Below are 26,037 nucleotides of genomic sequence, written 5' to 3' on the forward strand. Positions count from 1 at the left end.
TTGGGAATCACGTCGAACCGCGCCCCACCCCTGGCGCCTGCACATCAGCGCCCATTGCTGGGGCTCAACAGAACCGGGGTGCTGGCACCTGCGGCACCGCCGGCTGGGGTGGGAGGAGAGCGAGGCCGCAGGGTGCCTGCGGGATGCCCCGGCACAGCAGGCGCTCCGCGGGCCACAGCCGACCCCCGCGTCAGGCCCGGGGCGGGGCGGGGGACCCCCGAGGAAGCCGCTGTCGCCCGCGGCCGCGCCTCTGCCCCGCGACCCGCGGCGGGGCGGCGGCGCGCACGCGCAGACCCGGCGGAGGCCCGGCGCGCCGGGGGGCGGGGCCGCGCCGGGCGCGTGCGCAGGAGGCCGGGCGGGCGGGCGCGGGCTGGAGGCGAGGCCGGCGGGCGCGAGGCCGCGCGTGCTGGGGACGCTGGTGGCGGCCGCTTGTGTGAGGCGCGAAGACACCCCGGCCCGTGTGTGCGGAGGCGTCTGGCCGGGCCGGAGGCCCTGGGGTCTGAGGTAACGGCCCGCGGCGGCCCGGCGCGCCGAGGTTGGCTCCGGCGCGTCTCCCCGTCGCGCCGCGGCGCCCCCAGGCCCCTTCCCGCCGCGGCCCCCGGACCCCTCACGGCCGGCCTCGCGGCCCGGGAGCGCCGGGGCGGCGGGAGGACGGCGCCGCCTTCCCCAGGCGCGGGAGCCGCGCGAGCCCGAGACCGTCGTGGGCCCCGCCGACCGCGGGCTCCGTCCTCCGCGCCCCGCGGCCCCGGCGCCCCCCGCCCGCCCTCGTTGTGAAGAAGTTGGCCCCGTCACAGAAGCTCGAGCAAGATGCGTTCCTGGCGCGTCGCTTCCTCAGGGTTGGAACAGCCTCGGGCTGCCCGGCTGCGCCCAGGGCGCAGGTGCCCGAGTCAGGGCCGCGGTGAGGTCTCCGCCCGCCCCGCGCCCTGAGGCGCCCGGGAGGGGACCGAAGGGCGCGGGCCGTGGACGTCCCAGAACGCCCAGGGGAACGGGGCGGGCAGTAAACCTGCCGCGGCGGCCCGTGGCCTCTCCCGGCCCCACCACGGGGCGTGTCCTGGTCGCCTCATCTTTTCCTCAAACACCGACTTAGTAGGTGGCACTTGAATCCCTTTAATTAGTTGCTCAAGCAACTGGGCTCATCCTGGACTGTGCCTTCTGCCTCACCCCGTCAGGCTAGACAGCTGCCAAGTCACGCCGCTTCTTTCCAGCTCACTGTGAGCGTGTAGACCGGCCACCGTCAGCTTCTGCCCAGAATCACAGGGGGCTCCTACCTGGGCCTCTTTCATCAGCTCTTGTTTTGGCTTATTTCCCACGGTACAACTGGAAGGATCTATTTTTCTTAAACTCACAACTCTGTGGTCACGTCATTTTTTACTGTACCCTCAAGTTACCTTCTCCTGCTTTCAGGTTAGAATTCACAATCCATGACCCGGCCTGTAGGGAAGGTCCCCACCCCTTCTCTGCTTTCTCTCTAGATGATCTTATCTGCTCTAATAGCCTCAGTCCATCTAAACTCTGATGGCTCATTGATATTTCCATCCTGATTTCCATCCCTTGCACACTAGGGAACCACACCCTCGGCAGAGCCACTAGAATAGACCTCTCAGACTTAACCAAAACAGAACTATTGATTTTTCGCTGCAAATCTCTTTGCCATCTCAGTAAAGGCTATGGAGCATCATCCACCTAATTGCAAAGGCTGAAAACACAATAGTATCCTTGATTCCCGCATCTAGCCTCTCAGTCTAAAATATACCTCCAGTCCAGCTGTTCAGGAACCGCTGAGATCTCTAAGTCCAAATACCATCTTTTTCAGGGACTGCTACAGAAACTTCCTAACTGATCTCCCTGTCTCTGCTCTTGTCCTCCCCTAGTTCTTCTGCAGCCAGAGTGCTTTTCAAAACCTGTCAAAACATTTCACTTCCCTTTATAAAAACATTGAATCCGAACTCTTTACAGTGGCCTGCAGGCCTTACATGATCTGGTCCCTGCCTGGCTCTTTGACTGCATCTCCCTCAACCCTCTCCATTCTCTACGCTGCAGTCACACTGGCCTTTCGGTTTATTAACCCACCCATCACAGGACATCTGTGCTGGCTGTTTTCCCTCTGTGTGGCATGCTTTTCCTTTGACTTCCTCGAATGGTGGTTTCACCTTTCATTAAGACCTGTCAACTCAGTTGTGGCCTCTGAAAGGCCACACAAGCTAAAGCAGCCTCCCCATCACTCTATTACAACACTATTTTTTTTTCTTCGTCGTACTTAGGTTACTTCACATTACATTTATTTATATGCTTATTATTACTCTCCACTCCTAAAATAAAAGCTCTTAAAAATTAGGAATCATGTCTCTCTTGTTAACCTACTCTGTTGGTGCTCAGAACAGTGCCCGACGCATAGTAGGTTTCTCCAGTGTGTGCTGACTGACTCGCTGCTTATCTGTGGTATAGCACTGTTCTTGCCCACTGTGTTTCAGGTTACTGTGCTGCTCTCTTGTGAAAGTGCCATGCTCTCTCCTAACAGGTTTCTTGCATCTGCTGTTTGTGCACTCTCCATTTGTGCCTTCCTAACTCATACTCCTCCTTCAAATGCGAGCCACTTACTTAGAGTAGAATTCTTTCCATGCTAGTGTAGGTTTCTCTGTAACATGTTCCCATATCACCCTACCCTCTTGAGTAGTGGTCATTGCATTTAAAATTATTTTTAAGTTCTTTGGAGTCAGGGATCAAATTCTTTATCTCCAGTTCTTCCTGTCTGAACATAGTATTTGTGAACTCAATGAATGCTGAATGAAAACAAGATGGAGAGAATCAAATCAGGTAAAAGGAGACCAGTTAGCATGGAAGGTAAATTAGCTCAATCTGCCCTGCCTGCATCAATAGCTTTTTAGATCTTGTGAGATGTGGGTATGAAAGCATCATGTAAAGTGAAGGTGCTTTGCAAATGTGAGTTTTGTTTTTGTTTTTGCTAAGGCCTGTTCATCAAATCCCTATAGTTGGATGATTTTCAAAGTATGAAGGTTTTTATGTTTCTTGGCAATTATACCTGATTCTGTTTTTGTTGTTTTTTTTTTTTTTTTTAAGATTTATTTATTTATACAAGCACTGGGTACAGTCAGAAGCGCGGGAGGGTGAGAGAATTCACCAGAGCCAGAGCGGGGAGCAGAGCAGGCAGAAGGACCGAAGTCCACTGCTGAGGGGAGCAGCTGGCGACAGGAGAGGTCTGTGCGCCATGCGGGACCCTCCTTGGGATCGAACCGGCGCTGCAGAGGCTGCGGGCAGCTTCGCAACCCAGCGCTCAACCGCTGCGCCACCGGGGAGGCCCTGATTCTGTTATTTTAGAGCTATGTTTAGGTAGTACTATATAAAAGAGTTGAGGCTATTATTGAATCTAGTCCAGTTCATAAGAGAGCTACATTCTTTTTTTTTTTTTAAAGATTTATTTATTTGTTTGTTTATTTACACAAGCACTGGGTACAGTCAGAAGCACGGGAGGGTGAGAGAATTCACCAGAGCCAGAGCGGGGAGCAGAGCAGGCAGAAGGACCTTAGTACACTGCTGAGGGAAGCAGCAGGTGGCAGGAGAGGTCTGCGCGCCATGTGGGATCCTCCTCCTGTGGCCGCGGAGCAGCCGGGGATCGAACCGGCGCTGCAAGAGGCTGCGGGCAGCTTTGCAACCCAGCGGTCAAACGCTGCACCACTGGGGAGGCCCAAGAGAGCTACATTCTTGACACCCTGCCTTCAGCTGGACTATCTTATTTGAACAATACATCTGAGTTTTAGTCTTGCCTTAGATGTGTGACCTTGGCCAAATTAGGCCATCTCTTCTAGTCAAGTATATTTGGTTGTAAACTTAGTGAATACAATTCTCATCTCTGCAATATCTCAACAGAATTGGGTTAAAGTTGGCAAAATAGCTCAAATTTCCTGTGTAACATTGGTTCTCTTTATATAAAAAGTAGTTTTCTTATTAATTTAATTTCTTCAGAATCTACCATTTTTCCCTGCCAAGAACAAAGCTGTTTATTTTAGAGGCTTTCTTTTCATACTTTCTTTTAGCTGTCTGTCACTAAGACCCTCGAGATTTGTACATCAAGGACTCAGTGTTTTCAGCTCAAAATTATAAAGAATTTGTTTGGTCTCTACATATTCTCTCCACCACTTACCCTTCTGAAACGACTAATGCTTTTTTTCCCTTTTCCATTTTTAATCTTTTTCACATGTACAGCTTCAGGGCGGTTCACCCCATTGTGTAACCAAAAAGTAAAATGGCCTTCATTGCCTGCAGCTTTACATGCAAAATGCTTTTTAGGTTCCTGGGAGTTGGTAGGATTTTTAGACTGCTGCGGTGAATTCTGTGTGACGTGAATGCTAATGGGTTGATCTTCATGTAACAGGCCACATCTACCAGACAGAGTGGTGAGCCGAGATACCATCCTATTGCTTTTCCAGAACAGAGGCAATAATAATTCTGGACATACTGACCAAAGGTAGTTTTTCCATTAACTTTTAGGATGGTTAAGGTGGAGGTGGAAGAGGCACTTAGGTGCCTCTAGACTTACACTCCTTTCTGGTCCCGTAGGCCTTTTGATTTCATTTCAGGGTGTCTTTCTACCTCTCTGATGGAAGGTTTAGTTACCCTTCTCCCCACCCCATTCAAAACAAAACAAAATCTGACACAGTTCTAAGGGCAAATCTATTCCTGAACAAATGCCAGTGGCATTTTGAAGATTGTGTCTTTCCAGAAAGAGTAGAAAGAAACCTACTGAGAAAACAGAACGACATCAGTCACTATGGGAGTATCCTAGATATTCTTAGATCAGCCACTTCCTGTCCCGTATTTTAGCACTTTGTTTTGTTTTGAAAAGAACGATTCTTTATTGGATAGCTTATGTGTAAAGCAGTACAATAAGCAAGTATACGAGCACTGTTTCATTAACTTCCCTAATCATCCTGCAAGGTAAGGATGTGGAGAATAGTTCCTTTTGAAGATAGAGCTTGAAGACAGACAAATGTTAATGTAACCCTTTACAAGATAGTATTTTCAGAACTTGTATTTGGAAAATCATATATATTGGTTTTATGCTTCTGTACCCAAACCGAGTTTGCCTTGAGTCATTCAGCATCAGGAGAGTGAGGAAGGTTACAATTTAATAAAATGACTCACCAGGTGCTATGTGGTAATGGAAAATGTATGGGTAAAGGAGTCAGCAATCTTGGGGGAGGGTAGTCCTGCTTCCATACTGAGCTATGTGACCTTGTAGAAGTCATTTCCTTCTTTGGTGAGGTCACTTCCCTCTCATCCCCTCTGAAACAAAGGGCACTTCTGAATCTACTTCAGCAAAGGTGGGCACACTTGAGACCAGCTAGAAGCTGGGCATTGTCCTCAAACTGAATTTTAAAACTTGGGTGTTAGGGTCATAGCATCTGTGGGGTTTCCCTATTGTGTTGCTCACACTCATTAGTGGTCTTGGAGCCTTTCGTATATTAGATCCACTTAGTAAATGTAATTTGAATAAGTGCTTGTGAAGGCTCTTATTCCTTAGCTCTGTGGAGGATGTTTCCATCAAGTATTACTGCGTATTTAGTGACAATATTTCCTGGGCATCTCCTAATGCCATCATTACCCTCATGTGGCATTCAGCCCTGTTTCCCATTCTGTACACTGACCCAGATGTTTCCTTATGTGAAATCTTGAAAAATCTCTCTTTGTAACATCAGTGCCTATATGCCATTTAAATCTAATTATTGGAGGGCCTCCCCGGTGGCGCAGCGGTTGAGCGCTGGGTTGCGAAGCTGCCCGCGGCCTCTGCGGCGCAGGTTCGATCCCCGGCTGCTCCCCGGCCACTGGAGGAGGGTCCCACATGGCGCGCAGACCTCTCCTGCCGCCCGCTGCTCCCCTCAGCAGTGTACTCCGGTCCTTCCGCCTGCTCTGCTCCCCGCTATGGCTCTGGTGAATTCTCTCACCCTCCCGTGCTTCTGACTGTACCCAGTGCATGTGTAAACAAAACAAACAAATAAACAAATAAACATGCCTCTATAAAATAAAAAAATAAATAAATCTAATTATTGGAGATTTTGAAGGAAAGATTCTTGATTGGTATTTGACATATTTTGCACTGAGATTAAAGCTAGTCAGTTTTCCTCTCTTGGATTTGCTTTTCTAGTGAAGCATGAAGGGAGAACATTTTCAAATCTATCAAAATAGCTAATGTTTATATAATCCTCTATAGAGTTTATAAAGTATCATTTACAACATTATTTAATCACCACCACGATTTCATCTACCCATTGGTAGATATAGAAACAGAAATAAAGAGGCTAAGTGACTGACTTAGGGTCTAATGACTAGTAAGAGACAGAGTCTTGGTTCTCCACTTCCAAATCCTAGATCTTTCCCACTATCCCATACAGCCTGTGACTGTGCTTTTGTTTAAAAGCCATCATGTTTTGTGAGCACCTAAAAATGGGTTGAGAATCTGACCTTTCATCTGCAAGATCTAATCAACTTAATAATAGTTACGGAGAGGGAGTATAACCATGACTGCGTGTTAGTGTTAGAAAATAACCTTGTGAAATCTTTGAACCACTACTACTATGCTTGTTTTGGATTATGCTGTCTAATCTTTATTTTCAAATGAGTTAATTAGTGTGTGGTGTTTGTTTCTGAAGCGGGCAGCCATTAATTAACAGGAACAGGCCCCAGCTAGAAAGGGGTTGTTTTCACTTCTTTCAGACAGCCAGCTGTGGTGCAGCACATGAAATTTCCTTTTTGGATTGTCATTTCCAACAGACAGCCTTCATTTCCTTTGCCCTGTTGCACCCCAGTCTTTAGTCTGTAGGGAGAGGTGTCTACATTTTAAAGGAATCTGAGAGCTAAATGTTTGTGCCAGCAATCTAAGTCTTACCAGGTAGCACTAAAATCCCCTCAGACTGAGCCTGGGTTCCTGCCATGCCTTGGCATGGGGAATCAGCAAGTTTTTTTTCTCAGGATATGAACAGTATTTCCTCTCTGGTAACTTCACTGTTGACAACAACTATTTCTTTTCACTTTGACTGCAATTCTAGTCTAAATAGTCTCATGGGCTCTGGCTCCAGCCGCCTGTCATTCTAATCCCAAGCAGCCGAGATCAGACTAGTGGGATATCGCTTTACTGGCAGCCCCAGACTTGAACTTTGGAAATCATGGGAAATTCCGGTTTTTGGGCACATAGATCTTTTGACTCCATCATACAAGAGTTTTCCATGACAATAGTCCTTAATGTGTGCATAATATTTTACTGATTACAAAATGATTAAGAGTATCAAGTTTGGATTTACATTGTCTCTGTTTGAATCCCAATTCCAGCTTTCAGAGCTATAAGAAGATTATTTCCTTTCTCACTGCCTCAGTTTCCTTATCTATCAGATTTTCTCACAAACTTGTTGTAGGGATTGAGATAATATATAGAAGGTACTTCAAATAGGACATGTCAAAAAGTAGTTGCTGCTAGTTGTTGTTATTGTATAAATAAGAAAGTAAAGGGCCAGAGAAACTAAATAGGGACACTGGGGCTGAGATTAAAAACCCAAATTATTCTTCTTTTGTGCCTGTTCTATCTGCTTCATCTTGGCTGCCTCTGAAATCAATATCTTAAATTTTATATAAGTAGCTTTGATCCTTAGGAACTCTGGACCTCTTACTGTCATTTATTATTTAATTTTTCATGAAGAGTCCAGCATTTATTATCTCTACAAATAAAGAGAGGCACAGAAATGTTCTAGTGACAGAAAATCAGTGTGTTTAATTCCTACTTAGGAGTACATACCAAATGCCGTCTTAGAGCAAAAGAGACATGCCAGCCTTCTTTTTCCATTTCTCCCCTTTCCTGAGTTCCTGACAAAGAGAACCTTAGGTGAGCAGAAACTCTGGAGTAGGAAAAGTAAAACTCACAAGTACTAGGAGTCTAGTGGGCACTCTTGGGGCATCCAGCAGTCTCACCAACGGTGAGGGGGAAGAGTAGCTGAGAGGTCGTGAATATAACACATTCCTTGGCACCGCTGGAAACGCTAGTGAACGCCCTTACTTGCTGCATTGGCTGTAGCAGAAGGATGTGCTAGTCCCTTAACATCATCTGAAATTGATAGCAGAAGTCTTTCTAATCATGCTTTCCCCCCCCCCCTTTGAATTGTTGCATTGAGCTCTCTTCACATTGGCCTAGGTTCTAGGAAAAGTGGGGACAAGTGGAGAGAATAGATTCAAGAGATATTTAGGAGATAGATTTAACCCTAAGAAAAACCCTGTGAGTCATCAGATGTTAGTAGTGTTAGTTTTATGGAAAAGAAGTGATTTGCACAAAGTGGTAAGGACAATGACAAAACTCCAATTCACATTTTTTTTTAAAGATTTATTTATGCTTACAAGAACTGGGGTGTAGACCAGAGGTGCGGGGATGGGGGTGTGTGAGAGGATTCACCAGAGACAGTGGGGAGCAGAACAGGCAGATCTACTGAAATACACTGCAGAGGGGAGCAGCGGGGGAGACAGGAGAGGTCTGCTGCGCCATGTGGGTTGCTCCCTGGCAGGCTGGGGATGGTTCAAACTTGTCATGCAGTGGCTGGTAATAGCTTGATAGCTCTGTGTCTTTAACCCCTGCACCACCAGGGAGGCCCCCAACTCAAACGTTTTTTGACTTCAAGTTTAGAAATTGTCCCACCATACCATTTGTGCTTCCCATGCAGGCAGGAGAATGGTTCAGGGGACTTACAGCAGAACTGAGCCTGAGATGTAGGCAGTGGTGCTGAGTGTTGCACATTTTACTCATGAAGAGATATTGCATCATCTTTCCCAGACATTTAAAAAGCTATCTTTAGCTTTTTAGTAATTATCTAATATTTCTACTTTATTTAGGTTATCTTTTGGAAGCAATGAGTTTAAAACCTTTTACCTACCCATTTCCAGAGACGAGGTTTCTTCATGCAGGACCCAGTGTGTATAAATTCAAAATCAGATATGGGAACAGCATCAGGTAATTTTAAAGTTAGGATCATAGACTGCAAACACAAGCTAGTGCATTCCCACAGGTCATCCTTGTCTGCCTTCCCCCAGCCTGGAAGACTGGCTGATATTGTAGGACTTTCTTTACCAGGTATTTTGTTGGTACATGCTGTATATTTATTACTCATGTAAGTTTATACATCAGCGATGGCAAACCTTAGGACAGTTCTCAAAAAAAATTTTTTTCCCTCGGGGCCCCTTTGCACTCTTAAGATTATTGAGGTTTCCAAAGAGATTTTGATTATGTGGGTTATCCTGTCAATATTTATCACATGAAAATTAAAACAAGAATTAAAACAGCATACTTGTTAACTTTAAAATAATACATAATTAAATGTTAACATATATCAAAATAACTTTTTAAAATTTAATGAAAATATTAGCATTATTTACATTCCTGGGATTTACCTCAGAATGCAAGAATGCTTCAACATACAAAACCCAAACAATATAACACACTACCTTCATAGAATGAAGGGGGAGAACACATGATCATCTCAACTGATGCAGAAAAATCACTTGACTAAGGTTAGCAACCTTTCATTATAAAAACACTCGCGATATAAGAAGACATATAGATGGCCAACAGGTACACGAAAAGATGTACATTATCTCTTATTATTAGGGAAAAGGAAATGAAAAAAATAAGCTATCACTTCATACTTGTGACAATGGCTATTATCCAAAGGAGAAGAAGTAAGTGTTGGAGAGGATGTGGAGAAAGGCAACCCTTGCATGTTGTTGATGGCAATGTAAATTGGTGTCAACTTTATGGAATTTCATAATCATCAAATAAATCTACCCGGGGAAGAAAAATAAAGAGATACATGTACAAAACTGGATAAAAAACAAACAAAACCACTCAAGTTATAGAGGAACTTCCTCAACATGATAAAGGCCATATAAGGAAAACCTAGCTAACATTATAGTCAGTGGTTAAAAGTTAAAGCTTTCCAAAAAAAAGTTAAAGATTCCTCCTTAAGGTCAGGAACAAGACAAGGATGTCCCACCTTCCCCACTTCTGTTCAGTATAGCACTAGAGTTGTAGCCAGTGTAATTAGTCAGGAAGAAGAAATACAAATTGCAAAGGCAGTCAAACTATTGCTACTTGATGGTGACATGATCTTATATGTGGAAAACCCTAAAGAATCTGCCACACACAAAAACGCTTATAATTGATCAACAAAGTTGCAGGATACAAAATGAACATACAAAAAAAAAATGGTTGTAATTGTATATAAACAATGTGAGAATAAAATTAATAATCCCATTTACAAAAGGCATCAAAAAGAAAAAACTACTTAGCAATAGATTTTGTCAAAGAGGGGCAAAACTTGGACACTGAAAACAAAAAATTGCTGAAAGAAAATAATATCCCCTGTTTGTGGATTAGAAGACTTAATATCATTGAGGGGACAATAGTACCCAAAGTAATCTACAGAGTCAATGCGATCCCTATCAAAATCTCAATGACATATTTTGCAGGAATTGACAATCCCATCCTAAAATTTATATAAAAGTTTAAGCGATGTAAGATCACCAAAACAATCTTACAAAAAATAAAGTTGACACCCCCCCCCCTCCCGCAAGCAGTTTCTCAATTCCCGATTAAAAACTTACTACGAAACTACAAGTAATCGAAAATTGTACTGGCATAAGGACAACCTATGGACCAACAGAATAAAATTGAAGTTCCAGAATTAACCTTGACATCTATGGTCAATTGCTTTTCTTTTTTTTTTTTTTTTTTTTTCCAACTGGTTAATTGCTTTTCAACTAGAATTTCAGGATCATTCCAGGGAGGAAGGACAGTCTGGGGAGACTGGCTATCCCACGTGTGGAAGAGTGAAATTAGACCCTTACCTTAAACAGTTTACAAAAGTTAACTAAAAGTGGTTCAAAGCATAAATTTAGACGAAAAGGGGCAAATCTTCATGACTTTAGACTTAGTAGCAAGTTCTTTACTATAACACCAAAGGCACAGGAAAGAGAAAAAATGGGAAATTGGACTTCATTAAAGTTTGTTTTAATTGTGTATCAGAGAGCACATCAGCAGGGTGAAAAGGCAGCCCACAGATGGCAGGAAACACTTACAAATAACACACCTGTTTCTGTGGGAGAAGTGTAGACGAGAAGCACCGACAGGACCAGACGGGCACAGGACCAGAATGGACGCTTCTCCGGGGAAGACACAGGCCAGCGAGCGCGTGGAAAGATGCTCAATGTCGCCAGTCGCTGGGGAAATGGAAATCAAAACCACTTTGATTTCTAAACCACGGAGAGACTTCACACCTGCTAGGATGACTAATTTTTTTTTAAATGGAAAGTAAGAGTTGTTGCAAGGATCTGAAGAAATTGGAGCCTTTGTATATAGTGGTGGGAATGGTACAGCTGCTACGGAAAACAGTTCGGGAGTTTCTCAAAAAGTCAAGACATGTCATTGTGTTTATGCCCTATGGCCCAGCGTTCTCACTTGAAGGAACATACCCCAGAGAATTGGAAACAGGGGCACAAACAGATGCTTGTGTATCGGCAGTGTCCAGGGGACCATGGTGCACAATAATCACAAGGTGTAAAGACTGAATGAATGGGGACCGAGTGCCCGTAAATAAGTGAATGAATAAACAAAACGTGATTATCTGTGTTGGTAAATACAATGGAATTTTGTTCAATGGTAAAGAGAAGTTGCAAAAGTAAGGAATACATGGACAATATGGATGACATTAATGCCAGGTCAAGTCACAGAATTACAAGGACAAATATTTGTGATTCCACTGATACGAACTACTAGGATAGAAAAAGTCATCGAGAGACAGTAGAGGAGAGGTCACCAGAGTCTGGGTGGAGGCAAGAGCGCTTAACGAGTACAGTATTTCTGGGTGGGGAGATAGGTTTGGAAATAAATCATGATGGCTGCATACCTGGTTGTGAATGTAGTTAGTACCACTGAATTGTGTACTTAAAGTGGTTAAAATGGTGAATTTTAGGTTATATATTTTACCACAAATTAATTTTCTTATTGTTATTAATTTTACTTTTAATTGAGGCAACTAGTTGACAACACTATGTTTAGGAGTACAGGTTCACACTTCATTATTTACATATCATCCGTGCACAGAGGCTATGCTGATCTTCTCTGTCATTCCAGCTTTGGTATATATACTGCCAGAGTGAGTATTACTGCTATTTTAAAATGTATTAATTTTAAAATAATAATAAATTTATTAAATATTAAAATTTTTAAAATATTAAAATATTAAAATTAATGAGACATGGATTATTTTAAATTTCTATAAATCTCATCAATATCTGGCCTAATAGAAGACTGCTAGATAATCATATCTGCTTTGTAAATTTTTTTTGGTTGAATTACATGAAAAAAATCCAGCTTCACATCAATTTATAGTTGTGAAAGGTAGGGATATATTAACAGCCTTCTCAGATCATCATGGATATTCTTTGACCCTACATCAAAAATTGACCACGTGGTAGTTTTTTTTCTTAAGTAGCAGTTTTTGAAAGGTTAGTTGCAGTGTGGAACCTGAAATTATGGCAGTGAACGTCTTGACCGCTGCTACATTAAAATTCATTGGTCTGTCTTACTCTTTGAATGCATCTTTTACCTGCAAGGACTTTGGAACATGGTGCATTTCATTGGTCATTTGGAAAACATTGGTTCTCTGATACATGCAAATATCCGAATGTTGACACATTTCATTATGCAGTATCAAAAAATCATAATTGCTCATCTCACCACCAGTCTTATCAGAAAATGCTTATTTGTGTATTTGGAGGCTGTCAGCTTCACCATGGTGACATAGTGTTCCAAAGTTTAAAATTTTACTTGAAATCCTAAAATTTATCATTAACAGCAAATACTGCCAGTTGTTTTCCTTGAATTGATAAGCTCACTTTGTTCAATTTTGAGAAAATGTCAGATTCCCAAGTCTGAATAAAAAATGTAACTTGTCAGCTGATCAAGTAAAATATCAAATACCATTCCATGTCAAAAACAGTTCAGTTAGCAGCTTAAATTGTTGCACAGTGCTTTTCTTCAGACAACCGTCATATTTCCATATGCAGCAGAAGCACATGTGTACTTCCCATTTTGTCACTTAATATATTAAAAATGCATGTATTCAAGGGTTGAGATTGTATAAAACTAGCTATTTACTGCTTCAAGAATATTAAGTGAAACTGGATTTTTTTTTCATGCGTGAAAGTGAAGACCACTTACAACTGCTAGTGCAGTTTTAGAGTAACTGGCTAGATTTGTGATAAGGCACCAGCAATTTTGCCCACCATTCCTTTTGCACTAATGTTTACAAATGTTAATTAAAAAGATAAATAACACCTTAGTGTTATTATGAAAATTGTTTTGCCCTTGGAGACCCCTTGAAAGAGTCTCCCGGACTCCTAAGGATCCACAGACTACAATTAAGTGCAACTGGTCTGACAGATCACTAACTTTCACAGTGGAAATCTCAGGTCTTGACAGGTTAATGAAAATATTTTGATACAACCTTCTACCAGTTTTCAGACACACCACCTGGGAGGTCACGTCTTCCCATCAGCTCTGGGTCAGCACATGCAACTCTTTCGGTCATGTTTCTTTAGCTCAGTGGAAGTGTTGTTTTTACTGGAGAAGAATCTACTGTCTCCACAGCTTTCCTTCTTGATTTACGCATCTGTCTCTTGTCTGTTTACCTTCTAGAGGGGAAGAGATAGAAAAAAAGGAAGTCGTCTCCCAGGAGCTGGAGGTAGGGAAAGAAGCGGACACCTTCTGGGAAACTTATTCTTCAAGCTAAAGACGTGTCCATATTCACATTTTAATTATCCTACAAACTAAGTCACGCTCTCCAGTAAATTACTTTTCCCTGCCATACTTCCTCTACAAAAAAAAAGAAGTTACTGTTTTCCAAGGAAAATTAAAGCCTGTGTATCCTTTTTCAATTCTCATAGTTGAAGTGTCAGCACCTTTGAGGGTGGGAGTTGTTTCCACCAGAGTTCCCAGCCATGGCGGCTCTTTTTTGTGGCAGCTGGCACGGAGAAAGCTTCCGGAAGGCTGCCGCCTTCCAGGGCTCTGGGAAACCTCACCATCCCAACCGCTGCCTGGTACTTGACGTTCAGGAAACTCCACTGTAAACACACAGACAAGACTGCTGTGTCTTCATTTTAATTGGAAACATTTGCAATTACTTTATTCCCACTTCATTTCCAATCCTTTTCTACCCCTCTCCTCTACCTTAGACTCTCCAATAGGAAGAAGACTGGGCTGGTGGACAGCTTTGTAAATTAGTAAAAGCTTTGGACAAGGAGTTAGCATTCTGGGGACTGGTGCGGGATTCTAGTCCTGACAGATCCACTAATTGGTTGTGTGACCGCTCAGCAAATAATTTCTCCCTGGGTCCTAATTGCCTCATTCATGTTGAAAGATATAGTAGGAAGATATAGTAGGTTGCAGAACCTCTAAAACATCATTATAAGTGCTAACTGCTTTCATATACGACTGTGACAATATTCTGCTTGTTTTAATTGTGAATAAAACAGAGTTTACTTCACTTTGCTACCTTAATTTGGTCAGAGAAAAGCTCAGTGCAGCACAGTAACGTGCAGAGAGCATAGACCAGAGCCAGTCAAACCTGGATTTGAATTCTAGTTCTGCCTTCACAGTGTGACTTTGGGCAAGATACCTACCTTCTCTGAGTCTGTCTCCTTACCTGTCAACTGTGTTGATAATACCTGTTGCCAAGAGTGTGGTGAGGATTAGAAATAGGTGTGTACAGGGCCTCCCCGGTGGCGCAGCGGTTGAGCGCTGGGTTACGAAGCTGCCCGCGGCCTCTGCGGCGCCGGTTCGATCCCCGGCTGCTCCCCGGCCACCGGAGGAGGGTCCCACATGGCGCGTAGACCTCTCCTGCCGCCCGCTGCTCCCCTCAGCAGTGTACTTCGGTCCTTCTGCCTGCTCTGCTCCCCGCTCTGGCTCTGGTGAATTCTCTCACCCTCCCGTGCTTCTGACTGTACCCAGTGCATGTGTAAACAGAACAAACAAACAAAACAAATAAATAAACATGCCTCTATATAAAAAAAAAAAAAAAAAAAAAAAAGAAATAGGTGTGTACAGTGCCTGCCATATAGTAGCTCAATAAAAGGGAGCTAGAGAGGACTTATATACATTTACAGTCATTAAAGTTTTCCAAGAGCTTTCTATGTGGTCTCTCTCTTACACTCACTAGTTTCGAGGCAGACATTACCATCTTTCATTCATTTGAAAACATCGATAGGCAGTGTGACCATGTGGTTAAGACTGAATTCTGGAACCCCATTCCCAGGTTCATGTTGTGGCTCCCTCATTACTACCTGTGAGACCTTGAATTAGTTATTTAACCTCTCTGTCTTGGTTTTCCCATCTGTGAAATGCAAATGACAGAAGTGTCTAGCTCACAGAACTTATATGAATGTTAACATGTATAAAAGCCATAGGAATTAATAAATATTAGCTACTAAAATTATAACCTAGATACTATGCTATTGCAGAAATTAAAAGATAAACAAGACATAACTCCTGCCTTCTGTGAGTCTAAACATGAGAAAAATGAGATTTAAAGTGGCGAAATAGCAAAATTAGGACTAAAATTCAGATTTTATTCACAAGGAAATTCAGTGATGTTTAAAAAAGATTTATTTTTATGCAGATAAAAACTGGGGTGCATGCCACCCCAGAGCATTCACCAGAGACAGAGAGGGGGGCAAAGAAGGGGATCTACTGAAATACACTGCTAAGGGGAGCAGTGGATGAGACAGGAGAGGTCTGCTGTGCCATGTGGGTCAGCTGCCTGGCCAGGGATTGAACTCATGCCACAGTGGCTGGCAATAGCTTGATACCAGGAGACTTGACCCCTGTGCCACCAGGGAGACCCCAGTGATCTTTTTATGTTGCAAAATAAGTCTAGTAAGCATAGGTTAATTGGAGACTAATCAAGGTTTTTAAAGAGTATAAGCAAAGATCTGATTTAAGCAAAATAACAATAAGGGGGGTATTATTCATTCAGTATACATTTATTGAAGCCCTCTTGTGGTAGAGACCATGGAAAGGATGCTGAGATAGGCCAGATGTATGCTCTCCTTCAAGGAGCTCTCCCAGTAAGGAAAATAAAACAGCATGAAATGTAGCAAATACCCCAAGCTCACTACTGTGGAGTTTGAGATGAACAGTTAATTATAAGTGGGGGGATCAGGGGAGACTCTGGAGATGAGTTTTGAACTGTCCTTAAAGGACAGGTAGGTTTTGGACCTACATTAAAGTGGAAAGGACATTTCAGGCAGAAGGAACAGGTTATACAAAGGCACAGAAATGGAATAGCAGAAGGCACGTTCCGGGAAGAACAAGGTGATGGACTGTAATAGACTATGGAGCGTGTGAAGAACAGTGACGCGTGTAAAGGGAAAGGTTGGCTGAGCCTACAAAGTGTTAAAAGTAATTTTAAACATTTTTTTCAGGATTCTATTCGTGTGGTCTTGGGAAACTTGGAAAATCTGCAACCATTTGCTACAGAACACTTCATTGTATTTCCCTGTATCCTTTCTTTCCTAGACAGAAATGAGATTCAAGTGGAGGTAGATTCAAGTGGAAGTAGCAAACTCATTGGCAGTGTGGAGGGTAAATCAGGGAAGGGAACAAGATTTACCTCTAAAACAGTGCTCAGCAATTCCTGCTGACTTTCCTGACTCCTTAGCACCTTTCCCCAGATAAAAGCAAATGGGAGAGAGTGTCCCACCTGAAATTCAAACACGGGGACATGGCCTTGGTCCCTTATCCATTTGTTTTCACTCTCTATGTGGAGCTGAAATGGTTTCATGAAAATCTGTCCCCTGGTAAGTAGGATAATGGAAATGTGGGTGATGGAAAAGAAAAAGGGGAATTGTGGGTGTCCGTGTTAGAAGTACAAGCTGAACGTGGCAATGAGTTTAGCCAGACTGGGCCCCAAGACTGCATAGTAAGAGGCCAGGAACACGTGCTCGGAGCTGGACTGCCTGGGCCAAATCCCAGTGGCTTTGCCATGGTAAATGTGGCCATAGTAAATGACTTAGTCTTTCTGTGCAACTTAGTGAAATGAAGAATATAATGGTACGTATTTTGTTGAGTTGTTAAAATGATAAAATATTGGTAGATGGGCAGTACAAAGTCTGGCTTACACATAATCACTCAATGAAAGATTCCTGTTACACAGATACTTCCATTTAGAGTGTTCAGTGTTCAGTGACTTTCACTTTAGTATCATCTTGAAGACATTGCCCAATTTTTATTTTATTTTTTTAAGATTTATTTATTTATGTATACAAGAACCGGGGTACAGGCCAGAGGCGCGGGAGGGTGAGAGGACTCACCAGAGACAGAGCGGGGAACAGAACAGGCAGACTGACGAAACACACTGCTGAGGGGAGCAGTGGGTGAGACAGGAGAGGTCTGCTGCACCATGTGGGTTTCTCCCTGGCTGGCCAGGAACCGAACCCACGCTGCGAAGGCTGTGGACAGCTTCACAGTGCAGTGCTCAACCCGCTGCACCACCTGGGAGGCCCAGAGTTTTGATCCATTATAATGTTCAAATTTCCCATTGTAGGAAAACCAATCAATGACAGTCCTCCTGGATTGGTAAGTTTGCCTTTTCTGCACAAAATGAAATTTGTCTTAACTCCTGCCTGTTGTGTGAGTCCTGCTTTTGTCTCTTCCTCCTTTGTCCCTTAGTTGCTTCCCAGGTCCAATCAGAATTGTACACCATATTTTTCCCTTTGGCTAGACTTCTCAGACTTGCTCCTACAGAATGTCTATCCTCACTTGCAAAGCTGGTGTTAAAAGTTGCTTTTGGCAGTTACAAATTGGGAGCTCACTGCCCTCATGAACTGTGAGCAACTCTGGAAAAAGAGGAGTCACAGGAGCCTGTTTCCACTCTGAAGGTCCTTGCTGACAGGAAAGCGGCAGGAGCCATGGTGAGGAAGTGGAAATGCATGGAGGTGCCCCGCTCCCCCAGCGTGTCGGGGCTGGACAGGTCAGTGGTGGTAGAATGGCTAAGTCCTGCATCCCACGCCTTGCCAGCTGTGTCCTCGTGGGAGTTACTTTTTCTCTTGAGGCTTCATTGGCCCTTGCCTATCCCAGGGGGGCCGAGGGAAGGAAGCAAGTTGATATTTGCAATGTAATTGCAGTCCCTTCCTCAGCAAGTCAGGATTTTTCTATTCATCAAGATGAAGTCTGAGAGGAAATGCAATCAGATCTCTACAACTGAGTCCAACACATTTTAAATGAGTACTTACTGAGGCAGTATTATCAGATAACAGGAGGGACAAGACTTAGAAAGTGCCCGAATATTTTACTAGAACTTAGAGAAACCCTCAAAAGAGTGATGACAAATAAGATGTAATTCTCTTTTACCCTGTGAGCAGTATGCTTTTGGAACTCCACCATAAGAGGTAATCCAGCTGAAATACAAGTGCCTGTGAGAGGATTTGTGTAAATTATCAGCGAAGGTGCTGTGATGTTTGAGAGAATACTGAGCACATCTCTATGTGCAGGCTACTATTTTCTTTTGACTCTCTGTGAGGGACAGGATGAGTGAGTAGTACCATTCAGTCATTCCTATTAAGACCCAGAGAGGCTGGTGGAAGAATCCAAGGTGTGGTTTGCTCCTAGCCCAAAGGGCTTTCACAGCAAGCAGCCGCTCTTTCTCAAGGCTGTGTGGGCCCCAGGATTTACACGGAGCAGTGAGGGTGGACCACGAGGGAGCAGACCCCTACACCCTCCAAACGTAGACAGCAGTAAGAGTCAGAAGACACCTTCCTGTGGCAGGTGAGGGGAGAGATGTGAAGCTTTGTGCAGTTTCATTCAACTGAGTTCCATGGAGGTGAGGCCTCACCTCCTCCCCTCCCTTGGGTTTTGATGCACAGTTATTTCAAATCTGATGTCTGCTGTCAATCACACTTTCTCAACCCCAGCTCCCTAGATATCTCAAATTGGGATCCTACTGTGAATTAAAGCAGCACCCAAAAAGAATTGGCCACACAATTTATTCTGCAGGCCAGGCGTGGTGTAAAAATAGCTAACCTGCTGAAATATTCATTTGGGCCACATTTGCTTGAATGTGGTGATGTTGCCGCTGCCAGTAACATATTCTGGGTTTTTTACCCCCATCTCAGCATCAAGATGGGGACTTCCAGCCAAGGCCCCAGGAAAAAGAAGCCCCTCATGGAAACCAGGAGGGTAAGCACCCGAATGGCAGTCTGGGCCAGATCCCTGCTATGAGCACGTCTAAGTGCAGACTGAACTGACCTCTTCCTCGTGTTTCCTGGTGGGCAGAACAGTACCCAACAGTTCCACCCTTGCCACAGCCTGTCCTGAAAGTGGCTGCACAATACACACATCAGTGAATCCTTTTATTAAAAGGTCCTTACTTCTCAGCTTAAAAAGCTGCTTCTCATTCTCTGCAGTTGAGATTTTTTTAAAAAAAGTCTTTCACCGAGGTAAGATCCAGCATAGAATTTTCTCTTTAGAAATCTTTTTGCCTTCAGCTACACTAGGGTCTGGGTATGGGAACATCTAGTTTTTACAGAGGAACAAGGCAAGTGTCAGCTAAGAGCGCTGGTGAGAGAGCACTTCATCAACAGTGGCCTGAGGTGGCCCCAGAGTATTGGATGTCACTTGTGGGACTTATTCCCCCTTTAGAGATTCACATTCTGCTACTCCTCCATTTCTGGGCTGCTTTTCCATAGTGGTCTCTAAAATGGTACCTTTTTTCTTTTCCTCCCTTTTAAAAATTATGGTTAATCAAGTCTTTTTCTTCTAGCTCTCCAAAGTAGCTCTGATGTTAAGTATCCAGACACTCACAACTCACCTCCCCCACCTTCCTGGGACTCATAACACCGTCGCTTTTCCAGTATTTACACGTGCGTTCTCTCAACGAACTCTTACTGGGTATCCAGTATGTGCCAGAGACTAGGGACAGCATACCCTCTCCTAAAAGTGCCAAGTGTAAAGCTAGCCAATTATGATGGATGTGCTTCAGTCAGGACTAAATGTAGCACAGGGTGCACAGGAGCCACAAAGAAGAACCTTACCCGGGCCAAGTAGGCATCCAGAGGGACGCCTTCCCAGAGTCACTCTGAGTAGCTCAGAGCTGAAGCCAGGAGGGAGAGCATGTTGCTTCCAGTGACTGCAAGCCGGGGCAGCTTCAGAGAGCACCGTGCAGAGAAACATCACTGCACACCCCAGCCTGGACCATGGAAGGTTGCAGTCACCTTCCAAGATCGTGGGAAGGACCTGAAATATTTTTAAGTAGAAAAGAGAAGTGATGTTCATTTTTAAAGAATAATGCTGTCCCCTGTCTGCAAGGTATTGTGGTTAGGTGCTGGGGGGCACCCAAGCCTGCCTGAAACCCAGTCACTTCTTTCGAGGGACTTGTAGTTTAGTTGTGGGAAGAGTGAACCCAGGGCCTCAGACCTCTGCCTCTGTGGGCAGGAGAGTTTTCACTGTGCCATGGCCAACTGGCCCTTGGAGCGATTTTAGGCAGATGGTTGCCCTGTTTTATCGTATCTTTGGAAAGGAACACAGAATTGAGAAAGTACAAGAGGAGTACATGAAACTCTAGAGAACAAAGACGCTTTATACAACCAAGATAATTGCTATTAAAGGAACATTTCCCTCACTCTCTACCCTTCGTACCTTCCTATTCTTAGTTTGACACATCATCTCCCTCAAGAACAGTACCCACAGCTTCTTATTCAACATAATTACCTTTTCCACCTGATACTGGGTTTAGAAAAAAACTCTGAGTGAAAAAAAAAGAGAGCATGTTTATTGATTTTGATTCAAAGCCCAAAGACAGTCTTCACTGTAGACCCTGTTCCCAGAGAGGATTTCTCCTAAATTGAAATGATCACAGTGACTCTCAGCGTAAGTCACTTGAGCTGAATAAACTGAATTTGCTCCTATGGTCCAATGCCTAATATTTTCTCTCCCCTTTGGGAGATGTTAGTGTGCAGGATCATGGTGTGGATTGTGCACGTCTGAACACATTGGGAGCCTGTGCAGAGAAAGCATAGAAAAATACAACACGTGCATGAATGAGGTCTGTTTCACAAGAGGTATTTGGCGAGAATGGGCAGGAAGGACAGACCCATTCCCTTTGTTATTTCAGCTCCCAGACCTGAGACCCAAACTTTGGAAGGATAAAACATGGGGAGAGCAGGTCCGGAAGTGGAATGGTCCAGAATTGAGCAGACTGATACATACCTTTTTTCCACCACCTCTGCTTGAACCATACTTGTAAGCAGATCTGGCCCAGAACCTTCAGAGGACAGCCTTGCGTCAGGTTTTCGGAGTATCGTGTAGCGTTGGGTGTCCCAGAAGGCACCCTCGGGCTTGTTTCAAGCTGTAGCATTTTTCCTCTCACATTTGCCTGAGAAACCCCCTCTGAAGATTTCAGGAGAGCACAACAGCTGAACTGTCTTGTAAGGGGTGTCTCCCCTGGTTCAGAGGCCTTTGCCCTCCTGCTCCCCACTGCTCATCTTGGTAGATGCTTTCATTTGGGCCAGCACAGTCCCAAACCATAGTTTCAATAATGCACAAAATCATCCCTTCAAGCTAGAATTCAAGGCTGCGCCTTCCAAATTCCATCTCCATTCTGTGAGGAGGAGGAAGAGCTGGCCTCCTTCCTCCCCAGAGTCCCCTTTCACTTTTACAGGAATATGACTAGGTGGCTGCCTTTGGGGTGTGGGGCTGGAGGGGGTTGTAGAAAAACTCATCTCAGATACACCAGCTGATGCTTAGGATGGAGACTACATTCCACTTGCTCCGGGCGTGCCATCCTCTGCCTCCCAGGCCCGCCTTGACAGTCTGTGACCCCTTGCTATGGAATTCTCCACCAGCAAAGTGACTCAAGGAGCTCCCCAGCATGCTCTATGTGTTCTACCCAGGGCCTGGAGTGCCACTTGGCAGAGTTCCCCAAAAAAATATATGGGCCGTGTTTCTATCAGGGCACTCACTGGAAATGAAGGGGCTTAGAGCCAGGTGGTGGGATGCCCCTTTAAACAAGTTCTATAATGCCACAACACAGGGAGGAGTAACGAGATGGTTTGGTACTGCACCAGAGTTGCATTCTGCTGCCCTGGCTCTAGCCATGCTGATCATGTTCATGGTGAATGGCACAGTGCCTCTGTACACTGTGTCCCTGTCTGGAAGGCCCTGCTCTCCCTGACCCCCTCCCCACCCCATCATCCATCAGTGCCCTGTTCAAATATCGATCCCTTCCCTGCTCTGTCGGTCCTCCCCAGCAGGTTCCTGGGGTAATCTCATCACATTATCGTAACAAACGAAGTTTATATGTCAGTCTTACCACATAGATTGTACATTTTTCCAAGGTAAAGTTAAGATTCCTCCTGACTTCTGAAACAATATTCTGTCCTTGGCAGTAGTTGGTACCTGGTAACAGGGATGGTAAGTTAAACCCAGGTGGGTTGGTTCTCAGCTCTTACGGTTGAGAGCGACAGTAGTGAGGAAGCTGAGATGGGAACAGGAAGGACATCTGGAAGCTGCTTGGGCAGTCAGGAGCCAGGCCCCAGCACCATGTGAAGTCAGTTCACCAGCAAGCAGCATTCAGATGCTCACGCTCAAAAGGGGGAAAGTTTAGGACTTTCCTTGGTCCTCTTTTTATCAGAGCAGGGACAGGAAAACCCAGCAGGAATGGCAGGAGACCCCAGCGTTTGATGACACTGATGTCCAGGAACAGGGTAAGTTTTGGCAAATTGCTACTCATTTTCTGTAATATTCGTCTGGAGAATAGAGCAGCACAGAAGTGAGTCTGGGCCTGCCCAGCGCGTGATGTTACTCACTCCCACAGAGGTGCCTGCTGGCCATCATCAGGGCTGGGGGCTGTCTTGAGTAACAGAATCCCCCCGCCCGCCCGCCGCCTGCCCACCAGCAGCAGTGTGTGTCCTTCCTGTGCTGCTGATGGGAAACTGATGTTCCCACTCTTTGAAAACATTTCCAGGGGGCGTGATACATTTTGCAGAGAGTTGGGAGGGATGTGTTTCACTTTTCTGTCTTGTTGGGGTGATCCCTGGGAAGCTATCTTCTCTCCTCCGGGGCACCCAGCAAGGATGGGACCACCCAGGCTGATCTTTTACCAGCACGAGAGCTCAGTGTGGACTGCAGTTATCACGGACACAGGGACGTGAGCGAGTGCGTGCTTCAAGTTGTTCCATGGGAAGAAACACCAGCTGTGGCAAGTGGCTAGGACTGGAGCAGTGTAAAAATCTCAAGGGCCTGACTTTGAAATATTCAAAGGTCAAATAGCATCTTTTTTTTTTTTTAAAGATTTATTTTTTTTTAATTTTTATTTATTTATTTAATTTATTTATACAAGCACTGGGTACAGTCAGAAGTGTGGGAGGGTGAGGGAATTCACCAGAGCCAGAGCAGGGAGCAGAGCAGGCAGAAGGAGCGAAGTACACTGCTGAGGGGAGCAGCGGGCGGCAGGAGAGGTCTGCGCACCATGTGGGACCCTCCTCCGGTGGCCGGGGAGCAGCTGGGGATCAAACCGGCGCCGCAGAGGCTGCGGGCAGCTTCGCAACCCAGTGCTCAACCGCTGCGCCACCGGGGAGGCCCTCAAATAGCATCTTACTAAGTGGAGATGAAATCGGGAAGGGCAGGGCCAACATTCACCTCCAAACCTGGGCTCATGCTGCGTGTCCCGCCTTCTGCTCACATGAAAGTGGCCTACAGAATGACGCCATTTCCTTCCTGTTTTCCTGACAGATTCAAAGTGGGGGCACAGCCTTGCAGGGCAGATCACCCCACCACTGCAGCAGAACAACGCACCTCCGCCTAGAGGACCCACAGAGCAGGGAACCCGTGGCTTCTTCGGGTTTCTAAGGTAGGACAGACTCCTCTCCTGCCATCAAGCGGACTCAGGGGACCTAGGTCAGAGCCTACCTCGTGGAGCACCTCCAGGAAGTTAGATGAGAGAGGAGAGCACCTCCTTGCATCACATCTGTTTTGTCCAGGTAGATGAAGGACATGAGTTGGGTACCAGGGCAGGCCTTGAGTGTGCACTTAACAAAGATTGTGTCTTGTTCATTTTCACACAGCACACTCCACCCCACTGTGCCCAGCAGCGGGCTGGGTAAGTGCTGCTTGGACAGAGACTGTTTGTAATGGTCTTGGTCATTTAGATGGTTGCTTACCAAAATGTCCCCATTCCGCACTCTGAATCTGGGCTGTGTCTTCACAGTCCTTTTTGTAGAGGTCAGTTAGTAAAGCCCTTATTTATCTAGAGGCTCAGCCTTCCTTGCAGTTCTCCTTCGTTTCCCCCACCTGAGTATACTCTGATTCCATGCCTTTCCTGATGCTCTTCCAGACCTGAATTTCCATCCAGTGGTTCCCCAGAGCAGAAATGCCCCAACTAATGGGGCACTGATGGGGCCTGGAGAAGGCAGGGGCCTCTGGAGTCTCAACCCGCTCTGCTCTTCTTCCTGCAGCTCTTTATTCCCGTTCTGGGATTTCTTCAGGAAGAGCAGCCAGCGGGCCTCCCAGCCGCAGCCGTCTGCTGCAGGGGGTCCTCCCTGCTCACGGCGTTCCGGTCTCGGGAAATGAGGGCCCCAAAGTCCCTGAGTCTTCCTGTGACTTCGTCCCGTCTTTTGCCCCTTTACAATGAAATGGGATTTAACCCATTTAAAACTTGAGAAAAGAATGGAACTTTCTAAAATACTCTAAGAATGTAGTCTCCTTGAAGGTCCATTTAGGGCCATCATCTCCAGCACTTAGGATGCTAAAGACAATAAACTGTTTATGAAGCGTGTGGCTGCATTTAGTGCACTGGAGAGAACGAAAGAGCAGATTCCTTCCTCGAGGTTCAGAAAAGCAATGCCTGAAACCTCCCTGGGCCCGCCTGGTTAGTGTTTGCGTGGCTGGGGTCTGTACCTGACCTCAAGCCTTCAGCTCCCCTGCTGGGGTCCTGCAGGTTTCGCTCTCCTGAGCCCTGCTGCCCATCAAAACAGCATCTCCCCTAGTTTGCCCGCTGGCCCCTACAGTGCCGCTTCTCTGTCATAAGCACTTCCTGCCTATCTGGCCCTCTGGCCCGAGAGTAATGCAGATCAGTTTGGTGCATTACTTGGAAGCCCATCCAGGTTAGGGCCCTAGAGAAGACCAGAGCACCCGAGTTCTGTCTTCATGTAACTCAAAGGCTGACGGCGGAGACAGATTACACTTGGCTGAGCAACCCAGGGAGACTTGTTTTAGCTCAGACCAAAGGCTTAAGTGCTGTGATGTCCAGTATTAGATGGGTCACTGAGGGGAGCGACCGTGTCACCCCCAATCTTTAAACAGCTGATTATCTCTCAGAGGCCGGAGGCTTCATGAGGAGTGGAGAGTCGGGGCTGGACCACTGAGGTCCCTTGGAGTCCCCTTGTTTCACCGCATTGACCTTGGTGGGGAGAGGAAGAGGTGGGCCGTGCAGGGGCCGGGAGCTGTGGGAGGAAGGACTGGAGACAAGTGTCACATACAGCCTCACCTGCTGTCCCACGTGCAGCCCGCTTTACAAAGCTGCCGAAAGGCACAGCTCCGAGATCTGGGGATCTGGGTCTCACTGACTCTGACCAGCTTATGGGGACGCCTTGGCAAAGTCACTTTCCTCTCTGGTTCTTGTTTTCTCATCTGGAAAACGAGGGGTAGGATTATGATGAGCTCTCAAGTGCCTCCCAGCACTGGCAGTGTCAGCAGTTGGCTGGCCTTTCTGAGGTCTGGGAGGCTGCGACCCTAGGGGAGTGGGTGCTTGGGGATGGGGGCAGGGCACCACAGGCTCTGGAGCTCCACCTGCCCGCCCCAGTGGCTGCGGCTGCCCAGGAGTGTTTCCGCGTCCTTGCCCCCAGCGCAGCACTGTGAGTGGCAGCAGGTGTGGTTCCAAGTCGGCCCAGCTGTCAGTCTGTGGTGTGGGCTGTAGCAGCCTCCCTGCTCTGAGCCTTAAT

The 26,037-nt window shown here is 45.6% G+C and overlaps 1 protein-coding gene and 1 non-coding gene across 10 annotated transcripts; one reads left to right on the forward strand and one right to left on the reverse strand.

Moving 5' to 3' along the window:
- The first annotated feature begins 406 nt into the window (after positions 1 to 406).
- Positions 407 to 24,885, forward strand: MAJIN (membrane anchored junction protein). 9 transcript variants are annotated; one of them, XM_054697476.1, is made up of 13 exons: positions 407 to 504; positions 4,391 to 4,483; positions 8,884 to 9,001; positions 13,745 to 13,790; positions 16,528 to 16,603; positions 16,777 to 16,902; positions 17,649 to 17,680; positions 17,983 to 18,074; positions 19,216 to 19,279; positions 21,213 to 21,340; positions 22,731 to 22,803; positions 23,831 to 23,948; positions 24,553 to 24,590. In XM_054697476.1, exons 3-12 carry the CDS (start codon positions 8,901 to 8,903, stop codon positions 23,945 to 23,947), a joined length of 855 nt encoding a protein of 284 aa, XP_054553451.1. In that variant the 5' UTR covers positions 407 to 504; positions 4,391 to 4,483; positions 8,884 to 8,900; the 3' UTR covers position 23,948; positions 24,553 to 24,590. The 9 variants fall into 9 exon arrangements, with proteins under 9 accessions (XP_054553451.1, XP_054553452.1, XP_054553453.1 ...); XM_054697475.1 differs by lacking the exon at positions 407 to 504 and adding an exon at positions 942 to 1,086; XM_054697474.1 differs by lacking the exon at positions 407 to 504 and adding an exon at positions 1,093 to 1,404.
- On the reverse strand, positions 12,105 to 12,208 carry LOC119250593 (U6 spliceosomal RNA). Its single transcript, XR_005126332.1, has one exon. It is a non-coding gene; the product is annotated as a U6 spliceosomal RNA (small nuclear RNA).
- Positions 24,886 to 26,037: the final 1,152 nt, after the last annotated feature.

This window comes from Talpa occidentalis, unplaced genomic scaffold, assembly GCF_014898055.3.
Source record: "Talpa occidentalis isolate TD23 unplaced genomic scaffold, MPIMG_talOcc4v2.1 talOcc4.17, whole genome shotgun sequence".
NCBI lineage: Eukaryota > Metazoa > Chordata > Mammalia > Eulipotyphla > Talpidae > Talpa > Talpa occidentalis.